At 43.3% G+C, this 18,109-nt stretch overlaps 1 protein-coding gene across 2 annotated transcripts in view; it reads right to left on the bottom strand.

The window, feature by feature from the left end:
* Positions 1-18,109, bottom strand: part of LOC135552691 (limbic system-associated membrane protein-like) — a 741,617-nt gene that overhangs the window by 470,873 nt on the left and 252,635 nt on the right. The window contains exon 1 of one of the 2 annotated variants that reach the window (XM_064984462.1): positions 12,794-13,007. The exons of the other annotated variant lie outside the window; for it this stretch is intronic. Coding sequence (XP_064840534.1) covers positions 12,794-12,857 — 64 coding nt within the window. The 5' untranslated portion in view covers positions 12,858-13,007. Of the gene's footprint in view, positions 1-12,793; positions 13,008-18,109 lie in introns of those variants that run through there. 2 annotated transcript variants of the gene reach the window in all.

Here is an 18,109-nt window from a genome sequence, read left to right as displayed (position 1 = left end):
ACCTTCTGGATATATATATATATATATATATATATATATATATATAGATATTCCTGTTGACGTATGATTGGTAAACACAAACACACATACCGTACATCTAAACCCGCTGTCCTCTTCACTCCTTAACATTGTCAATAATTTATCTACAGTTAATTAGCCGACATCACAAAGGGATCACGGGATGGTAAATTACCATGAAAAATAACGTTGTTACATTAATTGATACAGTATCAAGACACCTGAGCAAAAAATTGATATGATGCCATTACAGGTGCTGTGTAGTACCTAGATGTATTTTAGCAAACATAATTATCTTCCTCTGTGTGTAACTGTGTCACGTTCTGACCTTTATTTCCTTTGTTTTGTCATTATTTAGTATGGTCAGGGCGTGAGTTGGGGTGGGCAGTCTATGTTTGTTTTTCTATGATTTGGGTATTTCTATGTTTCGGCCTAGTATGGTTCTCAATCAGAGGCAGGTGTCATTAGTTGAGAATCATACTTAGGTAGCCTGGGTTTCACTGTGTGTTTGTGGGTGATTTTTCCTGTCTCTGTGTTTGCACCAGATAGGGCTGTTTTTAGATTTCACGTTTCTTGTTTTGTTAGTTTATTCATGTATAGTGTCTTTATATATTAAAACATGAATAACCACCACACTGCATTTTGGTCTGCCTCTCCTTCAAGTAAAGAAAACCGTTACAGAATCACCCACCACAACAGGACCAAGCGGTGTGGTAACGGGCAGCAGCAGGAGCAGCGCGATAACTTCTGGACTTGGGAAGAAATCCTCGACGGGAGAGGACCCTGGGCAAAACCAGGGGAGTGTCGCCGTCCCAAGGTGCAGCAGGAGAAGCGGCAGCAGGAGCACCGCGAGGAGTAATGGATATGGGAGGACGAATTGACACAGCCAGGAGAATATCGCCGCCCCAAAGAAGAGCTGGAGGCGGTGAAGGCGGAGAGGCGCTGGTATGAGGAGGCAGCATGGCAGCGTGGATGGAAGCCCGAGAGTCAGCTCCAAAAATGTCTTGGAGGGGGCACACAGGAAGTGTGGCGAAGCCAGGTAGGAGACCTGCGCCAACTTCCTGTGCTTACCGGGGGGCGAGAGAGACCGGGCAGGCACCGTGTTATGCGGTGGAGCGCACGGTGTCCCCAGTGCGGGTGCATAGCCTGGTGCGGTACATACCAGCTCCGCGTATCGGCCGGGCTAGAGTGAGCATCGAGCCAAGTGCCATGAAGCCGGCTCTACGCATCTGGTCCCCAGTGTGTCTCCTTGGGCCAGCTTACATGGCACCAGCCTTGCGCACAGTGTCCCTGATTCGCCTGCATAGCCCAGTGCGGGCTATTCCACCTCGCCGCACTGGCAGGGCGACCGGGAGCATTCAACCGGGTAAGGTTGGGCAGGCTCGGTGCTCAAGAGCTCCAGTGCGCCTGCACGGTCCGGTCTATCTGGTGCCACCTCCACGCACCAGCCCTCCGGTGGCAGCCCCCCGCACCAGGCTGTCTCTCCGTCTCATCCCTACAGGTGCTCCCGCCTGTCCAGTGCTGCCGGAGCCTTCCTCCTCTCCAGCGCTGTCGGAGTCTCCCGCCTGTCCAGCGCTACTAGAAACTTCCTCCTCTCCAGCGCTGCCGGAGTCTCCCGCCTCTCAGGCGCTGCTAGAGCCTTCCTCCTCTCCAGCGCTGCCGGAGTCTCCCACCTGTTCGGCGCTGCCAGAGCTCCCGCCCCTCAGTCCAGAGTCGCTAGAGCCCCTCATTCCAGAGGCGCCAGAGCTACTCAGTCCAGCGCTGCCAGAGCCTTCCTCTGCAGCGTTGCCGGAGCCACCCGTCTGCCCAGCGCCGCCAGTGCTGCCAGTCTGCCCAGCGCCGCCAGTGCCGCCAGTCTACCCAGCGCCGCCAGTGCCACCAGTCTGCAAGGAGCCGCCAGTGCCACCAGTCTGCAAGGAGCCGCCAGTGCCGTCAGCCAGGGGCCGCCAGTCAGCCAGGGGCCGCCAGGGGCCGCCAGTGCCGCCAGTCAGCCCAGAGCTTACAACCAGTTTTCCTACGACTGAACTCAAAAGCGAAAAATGTACTAATTAAAATTACAAAGTGAAATTTCCTCATATTAAATCTCAAATCTCTGGAAGATAGGTTCGGCATCCCGATAAACAATAAAATAGAAAACACTCCCTGTTCCACGCATGTCAAACCAACATGCTGTCTGGCTGGTGGAAAGACTGGAAATAGAGCTAAAACTAAAAGCTGTAGGTTTATATCAACTCTCCAAAGCTCAGAGTCTAAATATTGTGAAATAGAACACTCACCATGACAGCACTATCTGTCAGTCAATGGTTGTTTCTTATAGTCTATTACGAGGGAAATCATGGTCTGAAACAGATTCATTCACAATTATAAAGTTAATCTTAATTACGGAGCTTTGGGAAAACAGGTAAGGGTCTGGATTCCAGAGGAGAAGGATGGCGGTGGATATTAAATGGAACATGAAACAAATTGCTTTCCTTCAAGGTTCACCACACCATATATCTTGAGACATTTTGTATAATTTTTTTATAAATCGAGAGAAAATAATAATAAGAATAACAATATTATAATGTTCCCGAGCCTATTCCGGAGTCCCTGAAGCACATAATTATGTATGCCAGGTGTTGTAGAGAGGACTGGGAAAACAAAGGCTAGGTACATATTACTCCAGGCACCAAACAGAAACATACTGTATGTCCCAAAATATGTGACTGACTGCCTTGATTCGGTCTTATGTAGCAACATTTGAATTTTTTTTTTTTTTTTTACATTGGATAAAAGCAGACACAGGGCAAGGGAATATATATATTCGGAGAGCCTGTTTCTGACTTGCCCTTGACTTTGGTGCAGGGCATGTGATGTCCATAGCCTCTTCGTCGCAAACTTCCCTGGTCTTCTCAAAAAGATAGGTTTGTCTAGCTGTGTCCAGTCCAGGTGGTGCTTGTACAGGCAGACCATCTATGAGAGGAAGGATGTCAGTGTTGCACAGCAGCTGAGTCTGAACACTCATTGGAGACAACAACAGGCTCCAGAGCATTGAAGCTCTAAAACAGGAAATAACAAAGCAAATGAGAATACATTATAACCTTGCATAACATCAATTCACCTCCCAAGTTTAGATAAGAAGAATAACTTCATACAATGGAAATTATATTCACCTGAATTGCTGGTACTGCTTCACCTGTGGCAACGGCCTGAAGTACAGAGACAAGTGTTGTTGCCAGCCATAGCTTTCCACCAGCACAGTACCATCCCCCAATCCAACCAGCTGTGGGATGTTGACACCTGTCACAGTGCTGTCCTTCACAAACCCGGCAATCTCAGACAGTGTTCACTCTGGTCTTTCTGAAGCGAGGCTTGATGAGGTCGAAGCACCAGTCGGGGGCAAACTTTGTGCGGCCTGTGATCAGGAGGTGAAGGTCCAGACTGTGGTAGAGCTTGTGCATGGTCCACCAGGCACAATACCAGAGCACAAACATGTTCTTGTTTTGGCCACTGCAGTTATCACAACTCAGGTCCACACATGTTCCCCAACTCCGTAGTTGGTGAAGAAATGGTGCATGTAGTTGAGGAATATGCTCCTGCCTTTGCTGGATGACATGGCTTCATCAATCAGATAGTTGACTTGCTGTGGTATTCCTTCACAGCAGACACCAAACAAGCTAGACTTGCGACGAGTTAAAAAGTAGATGGGACCTGGTTGCATAGGGTCGGAAGGATAGTGCACCTAGAAGGCCAGCATCCCGGAGTCGCCTCTTCACTGTTGACGTTGAGACTGGTGTTTTCTGGGTACTATTTAATGAAGCTGCCAGTTGAGGAATTTTGAGGTGTCTGTTTCTCAAACTAGACACTCTAATGTACCTGTTGCTCTGTTGTGCACCGGGGCCCCCCACTCCTCTTTCGCTTCTGGTTAGAGACAGTTTGCACTGTTCTGTGAAGGGGGAAGTACACAGCGTTGTACGAGATATTCAGTTTCTTGGCAATTTCTCACATGGAATAGCCTTAATTTCTCAGAACAAGCATAGACTGATGAGTTTCATAAGAAAGGTCTTTGTTTCTGGCCATTTTGAGCCTGTAATCAAACGCACAAGTGCTGATGCTCCAGATACTCAACTAGTCTAAAGAAGGCCAGTTTTATTGCTTCTTTAATTGACCAACAGTTTTCAGCTGTGCTAACATAATTGCAAAAGGCTTTTCTAATGATCAATTATACTTTTAAAATGATAAGCTTGGATTAGCTAACACAACTTGCCATTGGAACACAGGAGTGATGGATGCTGATAATGGGCCTCTGTATGCCTATGTAGATATTCCATAACAAACCAGTTGTTTCAAGCTACAATAGTCATTTACAATATTAACAATGTCTACACTGTATTTCTGATCAATTTGGTGTTATTTTAATGGACAAAAAAATAGCTTTTCTTTTAAAAACAAGGACATTTCTAAGTGACCCCAAACTTTTGAACGGAAGTGTATGTCCTTAATCAGTATAAAGGAGCTGTAGTGCATCCTGATGTCTTTGGTTGCTGGTTCAGTAGGGGCCCCAAGAGACAACTGCAGGTCTTGACAGGTGGTCTTGCAGTCAGCAACCATCTTCTGGTAGACAGACTGATCACGTTGAACAAGTGCTTGCTTGGGCCAGCTCTCTCTTTGATGGGAGGCATTAGACCCTTCTCCTTGTATGCCTGGTGGAGGAGAGTCAGGTGTGTTCTACTGATGCTGAAAGACAAATTACAGATACAAGTATTTTAGCATTATTATACAATAGATAGCCATAATCACCGTCAGACACACCTGGTTAACTTGATGGGTCATGTAATCATCTGGCGAAGTGGAGTCTTTTGTTTAGAAATATAGCTAGCTAGCTAAACAATGAACCATAATCGCAATCTATAGAGTACTAGCAATACAAACAGATTGTCATAGCTAGCTAAAGTTAACCAAATAGGTTCAATGGTAGCTAGTTAGCTAGCTAACATTAGGCTACAACTAGCAATGCAAATGGCTTTCTGAGACAATGTTACTCCACAGATCATACAAGTAATCTTAGCTAGCGAGCCAGCCATCTAACGTCAGCTAGCTAACGAACTTGCAATGAACTTGCAATGAAAACAACTTTCTGACAAAATTAGAAATGTACAATATCTGAAACAGTAGCTAGACTCTTACCCGTATACATGGATGAACGCTTCACGGCAGACTGCAACCCCTTTCATTAAATAAGACGTCCTGTGTTGTTTCCGTTTTGTTTGTACAGCTTGCTTGACCATTGTGTCAAGTCACTCTGGTTCACATCGTCTGATTCATTTTCAGAGTCAGAGAGAGCAGCATGGTACGATCGTGCTCCTGAAAGTAGTCCTTCACAACTTTTTCCCACTGACCTTTGTCGATAGTGCCTGATAAATTCAGGACAGCAATATTAGTGAGAGCAATAACAACACATTTTCAGTTCTCCATGGCTAACGTTATTTCTTTAGAAAAAACTGCAGTAGAAATGATTATCTACTCATAACGAGCAACTAATTTTATAGACAGAAGACAGAAGCTCCACGGCAGACCAATCTGAAACTCATCTCGGCATGTCCGCCCATTCATTATCTCAGCCAATCATGGCTAGCGCGAAGGTTCCTGTTCTTTTCTGTGGCTAAACCAACCAGGCTCATAATTTAACAGCTTTATTTGTGAGGCACATGAAAGTTCAAATGTTCAAGAAGGCATTTCTGCCCAAATTTTTTGGGGGGGATAAAAACATTTAAATAAACCTTCAAACGCCTCTCCTGTGAAGTCGTGACTTGCGTCATAGTCCTAGTTTCCTGAAACGAGTCACATATGTCCTTTCCCCTGATAAAACCTAAAGTGCCCCTGTGCATGTAACACACACCAACAACATCCTAATCCAGCCAGACAGCAAACAGCTGGGAAACAACTGCAATTAGCATTGGGTTGATGAAAAATGCAGACGGGTGGCTGAGTAGGCCGGTTGTAGAGGTCAGTAATCAGGATCCATCGGGCTTGTTCAAGACAGGCACAGAAGGAGTACTGCTTGCTTCATTACAACAGTGGTACACTACTTCTATACAAGCAAGAAGATGATCCTGGATTTGCATCACTATGAAAGGAAGTAAAACCTCTGAAGTTGGACTTCAAGATGAGATTCAGAAACAGAGATAATATAATGTCAGGGACTGGAAGGCAGAGGAATAATAATACTAATACTAATAAGAGTCTCCTCATTTTATCTTCATATAGTTATTAGAATCCTTTCTATAAACATAAGTAGTACAGTATAGATCTGCTGAATTATGAAGATAAATTGATTTGATTTTTGCATAGGGGTATACTGTATTTTGTCTTCCCTCTACACATTCGTACAGCTTCTCCATTCTCCAACTTCAGCCATGAGGCATTTGTCAGTTTCTCTCGTAAGAGAATAAAGTATGTGGATTCCAACCTGCATGATAGTTGTTGTGATTCTACATTTACATTTACATTTAAGTCATTTAGCAGACATTCTAATTGGAATAGGAGTACTCAGTAGAGTAGAGAGGTACAGCTGGTCTTCCTGAAAGCTTATTGGTTATGATGATACTGAAATCTAATTAAAGAGTTTACACATAGAAAGGGATTTTGTATGGATGTTGATTAGAAATGCATCACTTGAATCAACAACAAAGATACGCGAACTGACAGAAGATGGACTTGCGGAGTTTCTAAAAGCCATCTGCAAATCATGTCGCCACTGCATCCGCCATGCGTGCTTTCACTTTGTGAAGGAAATATCAGATAAATGCAAAGTGATAACAATAAAATGTGTTAGTAACAGAACTAAATGCAGTCAACCCTGTCATATATTACAAAGGTCTGGGGACATAAAGCCTAAGACAGTATACAGCAGTTTTAATTTCCAAAGTGCACAAATCCTTCTCCTGTGCCCATTGGAGGTATTGAAGAGAGTTTAGCGTAAGCTGCTCAATGGAGGTGTTAGCAGTTGATGTTATTCTTCAACAACACAAAAAACTAAGCAAATCAGGGAGAGAAAAATAGATTTATTTGAAAAGGACTAATCATAGACGTGATGCTGGGGGGTAGATGATGGTTGATGTTCATTCTCCCTGCCCTCAGATTTTCTCCACAGAACAAAGAAACAGGATGCTATTTATGACCTCCACCCTAGCCTGGGGTTAACCAATCAGATGTCCTTGCAGTACAACTGAGCCATTGGCCAAATAACAAGTATCCTGCTCCAGACTCAATGTACAGAACAATGAAAACGTGGCACACGTAGCTCTGAGTTCAGGACTGACATTCCACAGAATCTAAACAGCTGTTGAACTGAAGACCAACTATTTACATTGACAATTCTCTATTGACTATTATTAGTACTCTATTTTGTTTTTAGTACTTTCGTCCTCTGCGTTGTGTATTTATCTTCAAAATATTCTTATAGAGGCAAGCCTGTGCTCTGGAAAACCAACAACAACCACACTGAGCACATTGACCTGAAGGGATGAGAAGAGAAGCCTTACCAACAGACATCACGTTTACGGTTAGCGGTCCGTGTTTCACCCCAAAGTACCAGAGGATCACAGGCACCAGAAGACTTGTACAGGGAACACAGAGATAATTGCAATTTTCCTTGGATGGGGCTCTGAGAAGTGGAGTGTTGCGGACATTAAAGAAGCCGTAATCGAGGTGGCGCGGGGGGAGTATAAAGTATAACAGTTTATTGCTGCGATTCTGCTCTATTGTGTTTTATTCCAGACCCAACTCAGCCCTGTCTCTGCTTCCCTCTCTCCCTCCCTCCCTGTGGCCACAGTACAGTATTTACATAATTCCCCAGCCCATATCATCTCAGAGGAACCCCACCACATCCTGCCTACAACCAACCACAGAGAGACATGGTTGGAATTTAGGAAGACCCCCCCCAAAAACACAAGTCAATTCAGTTGGATCTTTTTCAATAGGGGGATCCTGTGGTCTCTCGTGAGGGGGGAAATCCTGAGTCCCCAAAGAGAGATCAACAAAGACTCCAGTGAAAGGCCAGGCGAGAGAGAGCATCAATACAAATCTTCTGGTTGTATTAATTATTCGGACTGTTTAACTCTTTCCAAATCACTTCTGAATGTGTGTGTATTCCCTGTGTGCCTGACATTCTGAAGGTTTATTTAATGGGTATGTGGTAATGTTTCTGAGTTCTCCATCCAACGCTGTATTGGGGTTAATCAAAGAAACCATTCCAGATTACAGAATCTAGCATTCACTGTCTTTATCGAAGGAGAATTTCACTTGTTTTGAGGCAAGGTCACTATTTTCCTTAGAATAAGCATATTTCACAATCGTTTTCCTCCCAGGAACCTAGTGTGAATTGATCACCACATGAAAGGCAATAATTTGTATTACCGGTAAAATAGGAAATAAATTAAATTCTATCCACAGCTATCCAACTCCATTTCTGCTATGCCATCTCTGGATAATTGACAAAAGTCATTTTTCCTCAGAAAAGTTTAACAGCATCAACACAATTAAACAACTCTGTACCTCAAGGTTCCTAATTCATCCCATCAGAAAAGGATGAACCAAAAAACAAACAAAGAAAATGCAAGGCACAAGGCCAAACTACTATTTTCTTCCTCTTATTTCAACTGCAAAGTCATGTATTTTTTCAACATACAGTATGTAAGGGAACAATCCACTACTGGATATGATGTGCTATGAAAGCCCCAAATAGTACATGTGCTCTATGAAGAGCAAATACAGTACATGTGCTCTATAAGGAGGAAATACAGTACATGTGATATATGAAGAGCAAAAGCAGTGCATGTGCTCTATAAGGAGGAAATACAGTACATGTGCTCTGTAAAGAGAAAATACAGTACATGTGCTCTATGAAGAGCAAATACATTACATATGCTCTATGAAAATAACATACAGTACATGTGCTCTATGAAGAGCAAATACAGTACATGTGCTCTATGAAGAGAACATACAGTACATGTGCTCTATGAAGAGCAAATACAGTACATGTGCTCTATGAAGCGAACATACAGTACATGTGCTCTATGAAGAGAACATACATTACATATGCTCTATGAAGAGAAAATACAGTACATGTGCTCTATGAAGAGAAAATACAGTACATGTGCTCTATGAAGAGAACATACAGTACATGTGCTCTATGAAGAGCAAATACAGTACATGTGCTCTATGTAGAGAAAGAACAGTACATGTGCTCTATGAAGAGAACATACAGTACATGTGCTCTATGAAGAGAAAATGCAGTACATGTGCTCTATGAAGAGAAAATACAGTACATGTGCTCTATGAAGAGAACATCCAGTACATGTGCTCTATGAAGAGCAAATACAGTACATGTGCTCTATGAAGAGCAAATACAGTACATGTGCTCTATAAAGCGAACATACACTACATGTGCTCTATGAAGAGAAAATACAGTACATGTGCTCTATGAAGAGAACATACAGTACATGTGATCTATGAAGAGCAAAAGCAGTGCATGTGCTCTATAAGGAGGAAATACAGTACATGTGCTCTATGAAGAGCAAATACATTACATATGCTCTATGAAAATAACATACAGTACATGTGCTCCATGAAGAGAAAATACAGTACATGTGCTCTATGAAGAGAAAATACAGTACATGTGCTCTATGAAGAGAACATACAGTACATGTGCTCTATGAAGAGCAAATACAGTACATGTGCTCTATGAAGAGAAAATACAGTACATGTGCTCTATGAAGAGAACATACAGTACATGTGCTCAATGAAGAGAAAATACAGTGCATGTGCTTTATAAGGAGCAAATACAGTACATGTGCTCTATGAAGAGCAAATACAGTACATGTGCTCTATGAAGAGCAAATACAGTACATGTGCTCTATGAAGCGAACATACAGTACATGTGCTCTATGAAGAGCAAATACATTACATATGCTCTATGAAGAGAAAATACAGTACATGTGCTCTATGAAGAGAAAATACAGTACATGTGCTCTATGAAGAGAACATACAGTACATGTGCTCTATGAAGAGCAAATACAGTACATGTGCTCTATGTAGAGAAAGAACAGTACATGTGCTCTATGAAGAGAACATACAGTACATGTGCTCTATGAAGAGAAAATGCAGTACATGTGCTCTATGAAGAGAAAATACAGTACATGTGCTCTATGAAGAGAACATCCAGTACATGTGCTCTATGAAGAGCAAATACAGTACATGTGCTCTATGAAGAGCAAATACAGTACATGTGCTCTATAAAGCGAACATACACTACATGTGCTCTATGAAGAGAAAATACAGTACATGTGCTCTATGAAGAGAACATACAGTACATGTGATCTATGAAGAGCAAAAGCAGTGCATGTGCTCTATAAGGAGGAAATACAGTACATGTGCTCTATGAAGAGAACATACAGTACATGTGCTCTATGAAGAGCAAATACATTACATATGCTCTATGAAGAGAAAATACAGTACATGTGCTCTATGAAGAGCAAATACAGTACATGTGCTCTATGTAGAGAAAGAACAGTACATGTGCTCTATGAAGAGAACATACAGTACATGTGCTCTATGAAGAGAAAATAAAGTACCTGTGCTCTATGAAGAGAACATACAGTACATGTGCTCTATGAAGAGAACATACAGTACATGTGCTCTATGAAGAGCAAATACATTACATATGCTCTATGAAGAGAAAATACAGTACATGTGCTCTATGAAGAGAAAATACAGTACATGTGCTCTATGAAGAGAACATACAGTACATGTGCTCAATGAAGAGAAAATACAGTACATGTGCTTTATAAGAAGCAAATACAGTACATGTGCTCTATGAAGAGCATATACAGTACATGTGCTCTATGAAGATCAAATACAGTACATGTGCTCTATGAAGAGCAAATACAGTACATGTGCTCTATGAAGAGCAAATACAGTACATGTGCTCTATGAAGAGCAAATATAGTACATGTGCTCTATGAAGAGAAAATACAGTACATGTGCAATATGAAGCAGCCATAGTAAATACTTTACATTCTCCTGACTTCAATAGTGATTTATGGTGCAGTTTCATTACTAGTTAACCATGTTGGCTGTACTACACTCAGAAGAGGCTCCATCTCCAAAGATACATTAACAGTGGGCATTTAGAGCAGCATGCTGCCCTGCCTACACCAATTCATTTAACAGATGAGCATTATGTTAATACAACAAGAAGGGTAAGTTAAAGTTAGATGAAGAGGAAAAGTGGGCCAGCGAGGAGGACCAGACATGGTCGAGGCCACCAACCTGTGACACCGCCCCTAGGAGTGAGACATGGCTAGACTGGTTAAGCATACAGGGTTCTGTTGGAGATCAAAGTGAAAATGCTGCTGTGTCTCTCCTGCTGTGGTTCCATGTAAACAGACCTTGGCAGGGCTCTCCTGACTTTTACAAGTTCAAAAATGGAGTCGCACACAAAGAAATGTAGGAACACAATGAAAAATATTTGAGATATTAAAGCTAGAATCTAAATAAAAGGCCCTGCTCGTGTATATTAGGAAGACCTCATACGACATCCCCTGGCAGTTGTCTATAACATACATTCTGCTGTCATGATAAGGCTGAATCATGCATTGCATTTCATAGAATATATTAGACATTAACATAAGTTAGAGCTGGAAGCCCCTAGTGTTGTTGACCTGGAGGTTGTGGTTTCATTCAAAACCATTTCCTAATTAAGCCCCATTGAGTTGTTTATTGACTACTGTGCTGGATTTCACAGTTCACCATAACTGCACACACAACTCCTTTAGAATCAGACACTTAACAAACTACTTCAATAGCCATGTCACAATGGAAATCATTTACCAAATTAGAATTAGTCTGCACCCAGTGGTCCTTGGGTACAAGGTCATCATCAGGAACACCCAAAAGAACACTCAACCTCTTGGCAACCGCATACAAAAGGAGTTGGACTGAGAGTCAAAAGGTAGTTGGTTCAAATCCTGTGCAGGCCAACCCTGAAATTTGCTATATTAGTGTTAGTAGTGGGATGCTGCCATGAGGGCATCAGGCATAAGGAACTTCAGCCAAGCTTGTTACCTGTCTGATCCTACAGTGGGATCTCCCAACAAAGTAGAAAGTTTAGTAGGCTGCAGTGACATCTTCGAAAGCTACTAAAATAAGCCAGACATGATGAGTGTCATCAGTTCTATAACCACAAAGGGGGGCACAGAAAAATATAGCAACAAACTCGGCAGGGACATCACAGACAAGTCATTTCAGGAATAATTTAATAACTAACCCCCCCCCACACACACACACACACACACACTTTGAATCGTGTTGGTCTCCAAGTACTTTTCAATAGATTAGTGAAGCCTACTTCTATATGTGTGCGTAAATACAGTAGTTGTGTCAATCGAAGAGCAATGGATAGGCAAGGATGAACGTCATTAATATAGGGGATAAATAAATGGTAGAAGACACCAGAGGTAGCCAGCCGATCAAAGATGCAAAAGTATACGTACACTAGTTATGTCAATCTAAGAGCAATATATAGGCAAGGAAGAACGTAAAAATATAGGGGCTAAATAATAAGTCGTAGAAGACACCAGAGGTAGCCAGCCGATCAACGCTGCAAAAGCAGCGGCTCGGCAGGCGTAGGTACATACAAATAATTCCTCTGTAACTCCAAACTGAGAAGAGGAATGTGACTGGTAATCTAAAGCAACACAATTATATTAAAAATGAACTAGAACACAACCCGTACCTTGAAATCCAAAGAAGAAAAAGAACCCTGGTATCCAAATTGTGTATATCCAGAAAGAATTCATGTTGTCCAAGTCAGCTCCAAAACCTTTCCTCTCTTGCAATAATTTCGTGAGCAGGCAGTATCGTTTTTTGGTAGATATTATGGTCAGAGGGCGTATAGCACCAACGTTGTGTCCTAATCCTGCAGAGCACTATAACTACAACTCAAGTGCTCGAGCGCTAAACGCATCCTTTTTGCAATCACGAATAGTTGTGCGCTTCAGCACTTGCCTGTCCCGGTCGTCACTGCCACCTAGTGGATAAGCAAGTACCTAGAAAAACACCAGTTGGACATCGTCTTCTGATTATTGATGAGGATAAGGACTCACGCTGCACGGCTGAGTAACCGTCCGGCCTATGTTCTAACTGTGTTAATTGTGTAATGGAATTGATATTTCAGCAAGCTTTATGGATCGACAGCCTGTCATCTAGAATAGCATTCTGAAACATTTATTTCACATCTGACATATTCTAATGATTGTGTTTCTCACTGTCTATATCCGTGTACATGCTTCCATTATCTATATTTCCTGTTAACACCACTGTAGCTACTCCAGCCATAACCTTCAGACCTCTCTGATGCATAGGCTACTATAAAACCAATAAAAAATCAGGACAAATGCACACAATTACAGTTATTTCAGCAACTTAATCCAGATTGATTCTCTCATTAAATGTGATATTCAATCTGTGATAACAATACCATTATTTCCTAAATATAGCCCCAGAACCCATGCTGGTTGAAAGAGATCTCTCTAGCTATGGACTATGAACCCTTCAACACCTCAACAACCAAACAGCAGTCCTCAAGAGAGGTGCAACCTTTGGCTACCCTCTGTAAACCAATGACAAAGGTCCTCTGTACCGCATGAGGTGTGTCCCTACCAGAGGTGAGGCTTGGCAGAGGACAGGAAAGGAAGATAGCAGCATGGAAATCTATGGAATACTAATAGTGACATGTGGTAAGAGAGCTTCATTCAGCCTGCAGGCAAGGTGGGGGCGAGCTGTTGGTAAAGACACTATTCCTCTCTCTGCCAGCCAAACACTGTCCTCTCATCTACTGTTTTACATGTCCACAACTGACAGCAAGGCTAATACAGACCAAACCTGCAAACCTGCAAATTCATTCAGTGTGGCAACCCTGTCTTTTTTGTGATAAAGCATTGTTTTTTCTTACTGAATCGTACTAGATTTGATTGTGATCGCAATGTAAGCAGATGCTGCCTGAACATGCCGTTGTATTCCTGCTTCTAAAGCTCAGTCTCCTCTTGTAAGCCCTGGTGAGCTACATGACTGGTGTTGCTGAATTGAATTATGCTCAGATCTTAGTCATTTGTTAAGTATGAATGCCAAAGACATTACAGCTTCAACAATTGAAAAGAAAAACAAAAGTGGCTCATGAGCATGTCTGGATGTGATGTTTAACACACCTTATTGAATATTGAATTACCCTTGTTCTCCACCTGTTCTCCACCACCATGTGAACCACAAGCTTTTCATTATGAAATGTTCTGCTAGAGAACCCTTGTGTGTACACTATTCCCTTTCATATCTGAATAGTATTTCAGTTACTGTCTGATATAGTAATCAATGAGATCCCTGCAGTTTAGACACCATCCCATTAGAATGTATTTACGAGCACCATGTACTGTAAGAGCAACTGGCCAAGGACTGCAGTCAGTTGTCATAATGTTCTCAGTTGTCAGTGCAAATTATTTATTTCAACAAAACCTCTCATGTGTAGGTTCTCTCTGACTTTCTCATTTCATTGGGATATTTATTTGAAGACATGCAGGTCGCAGTGAACAACCATGAGGTCCCCACAGCTTGCTTGCGCCAAAATGTGAAATGTGTGAAATAGTGCGTTAGTTTCTCATGCAAATGAGTGTTATCTGTGTGCAGATAAACGTCCAAGCTGTTGAGGGCTACTATAGCCCATAGAAACGCATTGACATTTATGTATTTTTATAAATGGCAAAAAATAAAGTGAAAAAATTAATCAGAAGGGATAAGGTGTCTATCCTTTAACTAGGAAATATAAGAAAGCTCAGGAAATACAGTACATATATCTTTTGGGACACATATTTGACCCCTTATGTTTATTGGCACAAAACTACCTCCATCCTTCCATTCGTTTGTATGGGTTACCTTCAAACGAGTACCATGACATTTGTGAGGGTCATAGAGCAAAATGCAGAACACCATCCTGTTCGTGAGTGTCTCCCCTTTCCACAGTGGGGACATATTAGTTTGTTCGGACGCACAGACAGAAGTTGGGTCATCAGCGTTACAGACTTCAGGCCAAACCATTCGGACGCTACAGACAGAAGTTGGGTCATCAGCGTTACAGACTTCAGGCCAAACCATCCGGACGCTACAGACAGAAGTTGGGTCATCAGCGTTACAGACTTCAGGCCAAACCGTTCAGACGCTACAGACAGAATTGGCACATCAGCGTTACAGACTTCAGGCCAAACCGTTCGGACGCTACAGACAGAAGTTGGCACATCAGCGTTACAGACTTCAGGCCAAACCGTTCGGACGCTACAGACAGAAGTTGGCACATCAGCGTTACAGACTTCAGGCCAAACCATCCGGACGCTACAGACAGAAGTTGGGTCATCAGCGTTACAGACTTCAGGCCAAACCGTTCAGACGCTACAGACAGAATTGGCACATCAGCGTTACAGACTTCAGGCCAAACCGTTCGGACGCTACAGACAGAAGTTGGCACATCAGCGTTACAGACTTCAGGCCAAACCGTTCGGACGCTACAGACAGAAGTTGGCACATCAGCGTTACAGACTTCAGGCCAAACCGTTCGGACGCTGCAGACAGAAGTTGGGTCATCAGCGTTACAGACTTCAGGCCAAACCGTTCGGACGCTACAGACAGTAGTTGGCACATCAGCGTTACAGACTTCAGGCCAAACCGTTCGGACGCTACAGACAGAAGTTGGCACATCAGCGTTACAGACTTCAGGCCAAACCGTTCGGATGCTACAGACAGTAGTTGGCACATCAGCGTTACAGCGTTACAGACTTCAGGCCAAACCGTTCGGACGCTACAGACAGAAGTTGGCACATCAGCGTTACAGACTTCAGGCCAAACCGTTCGGAAGCTACAGACAGAAGTTGGCACATCAGCGTTACAGACTTCAGGCCAAACCGTTCGGAAGCTACAGACAGAAGTTGGGTCATCAGCGTTACAGACTTCAGGCCAAACCGTTCGGACGCTACAGACAGAATTGGCACATCAGCGTTACAGACTTCAGGCCAAACCGTTCGGATGCTACAGACAGAAGTTGGCACATCAGCGTTACAGACTTCAGGCCAAACCGTTCGGACGCTACAGACAGAACTGGCACATCAGCGTTACAGACTTCAGGCCAAACCGTTCGGACGCTACAGACAGAATTGGCACATCAGCGTTACAGACTTCAGGCCAAACCATTCGGACGCTACAGACAGTAGTTGGCACATCAGCGTCACAGACTTCAGGCCAAACCATTCGGACGCTACAGACAGAAGTTGGCACATCAGCGTTACAGACTTCAGGCCAAACCGTTCGGACGCTACAGACAGAATTGGCACATCAGCGTTACAGACTTCAGGCCAAACCGTTCGGACGCTACAGACAGAAGTTGGCACATCAGCGTTACAGACTTCAGGCCAAACCGTTCGGACGCTACAGACAGTAGTTGGCACATCAGCGTTACCGACTTCAGCCCAAACCGTTCGTACGCTACAGACAGAAGTTGGCACATCAGCGTTACCGACTTCATTCCAAACCGTTCGTACGCTACAGACAGAAGTTGGCACATCAGCGTTACCGACTTCAGCCCAAACCGTTCGTACGCTACAGACAGAAGTTGGCACATCAGCGTTACCGACTTCAGCCCAAACCGTTCGGACGCTACAGACAGAAGTTGGCACATCAGCGTTACAGACTTCAGGCCAAACCGTTCGGACGCTACAGACAGTAGTTGGCACATCAGCGTTACAGCGTTACAGACTTCAGGCCAAACCGTTCGGACGCTACAGACAGTAGTTGGCACATCAGCGTTACAGCGTTACAGACTTCAGGCCAAACCGTTCGGACGCTACAGACAGAAGTTGGCACATCAGCATTACAGACTTCAGGCCAAACCGTTCGGACGCTACAGACAGAAGTTGGCACATCAGCGTTACAGACTTCAGGCCAAACCGTTCGGACGCTACAGACAGAAGTTGGCACATCAGCGTTACAGACTTCAGGCCAAACCGTCCGGACGCTACAGACAGAAGTTGGCACATCAGCGTTACCGACTTCAGCCCAAACCATTCGGACGCTGCAGACAGAAGTTGGCACATCAGCGTTACAGACTTCAGCCCAAACCGTTCGTACAGACGTTTTCGTGAGAAGACCGATTTTCAGGATGTCTCATAGTCTGAAAACACCGCTGTAGCTCAGCACCTTCCACCACAGATGCAGAAGGCTGACATAGTGGATAAGGTGGATTGAGACGCAGCCCATGAAAACCCCCAGATATCTCTAGTTTAAAATTTTGATGGGGTTTTTTATATTATGGTACTTCGATTCACACACAGGTGCGTCAATAGACTCTTACAGATTCAGAAGTAACGGTAAGGTCCTTAAGAGTACATCTTGGGCTAATATAGTGCCTGTTTTAAAAAGCTACTGTCACAGTTTTTTATTATATTGTATGTACTGTTGTTTGGAAGAAAGCTGATTTTGAAAACTGTCATCGAAATACCCAAACCTTGAGAACTAAAAATAATCTGCCATGATGGGGACAATCTCAAAAACGCAGGACAATATTTGCTATCCCCTACCACAATTACCCCTAAGGCTGTGGACACAACGAGCTGTATAAACACAGATGGACAAGTGTAGATGAGCTGCATCCGTCAAAAGACAACCCATTTATGTGTTTTTTTGGTTGGAAATCATCCCGTTGTCAATGGATGACTGCCATTGAAAAAGTATTAGCTCCATCTGAAATTGTCAGACACAAAATCCTAAAGAGTCTACGGATATTCCTATCGTGGTTTGTATTTTTTCACGGCTGGAGCCCAAATCAAATATGAACTTTTTTGTCCCTCCACATTTCTTTCGTTCACAACAATACAGACAGGCTCAGTGTGAGTAACACGTGAATGTAATTTGAGTGGCAACTATTTGAGGGTGTGTGAACAAAGTGCTTGGAATTGTGGGAGTACTCATAGTGCAGGGGTACTCAAATCTTACCCTGGAGGTCCAGAGTACTGCTTGT

The sequence above is a fragment of the Oncorhynchus masou genome, chromosome 13, assembly GCF_036934945.1.
Source record: "Oncorhynchus masou masou isolate Uvic2021 chromosome 13, UVic_Omas_1.1, whole genome shotgun sequence".
NCBI classification, from domain to species: domain Eukaryota; kingdom Metazoa; phylum Chordata; class Actinopteri; order Salmoniformes; family Salmonidae; genus Oncorhynchus; species Oncorhynchus masou.
The sequence above is the reverse complement of the archived record's forward strand: the minus strand, read 5'-3'. Positions and strand labels throughout refer to the sequence as shown.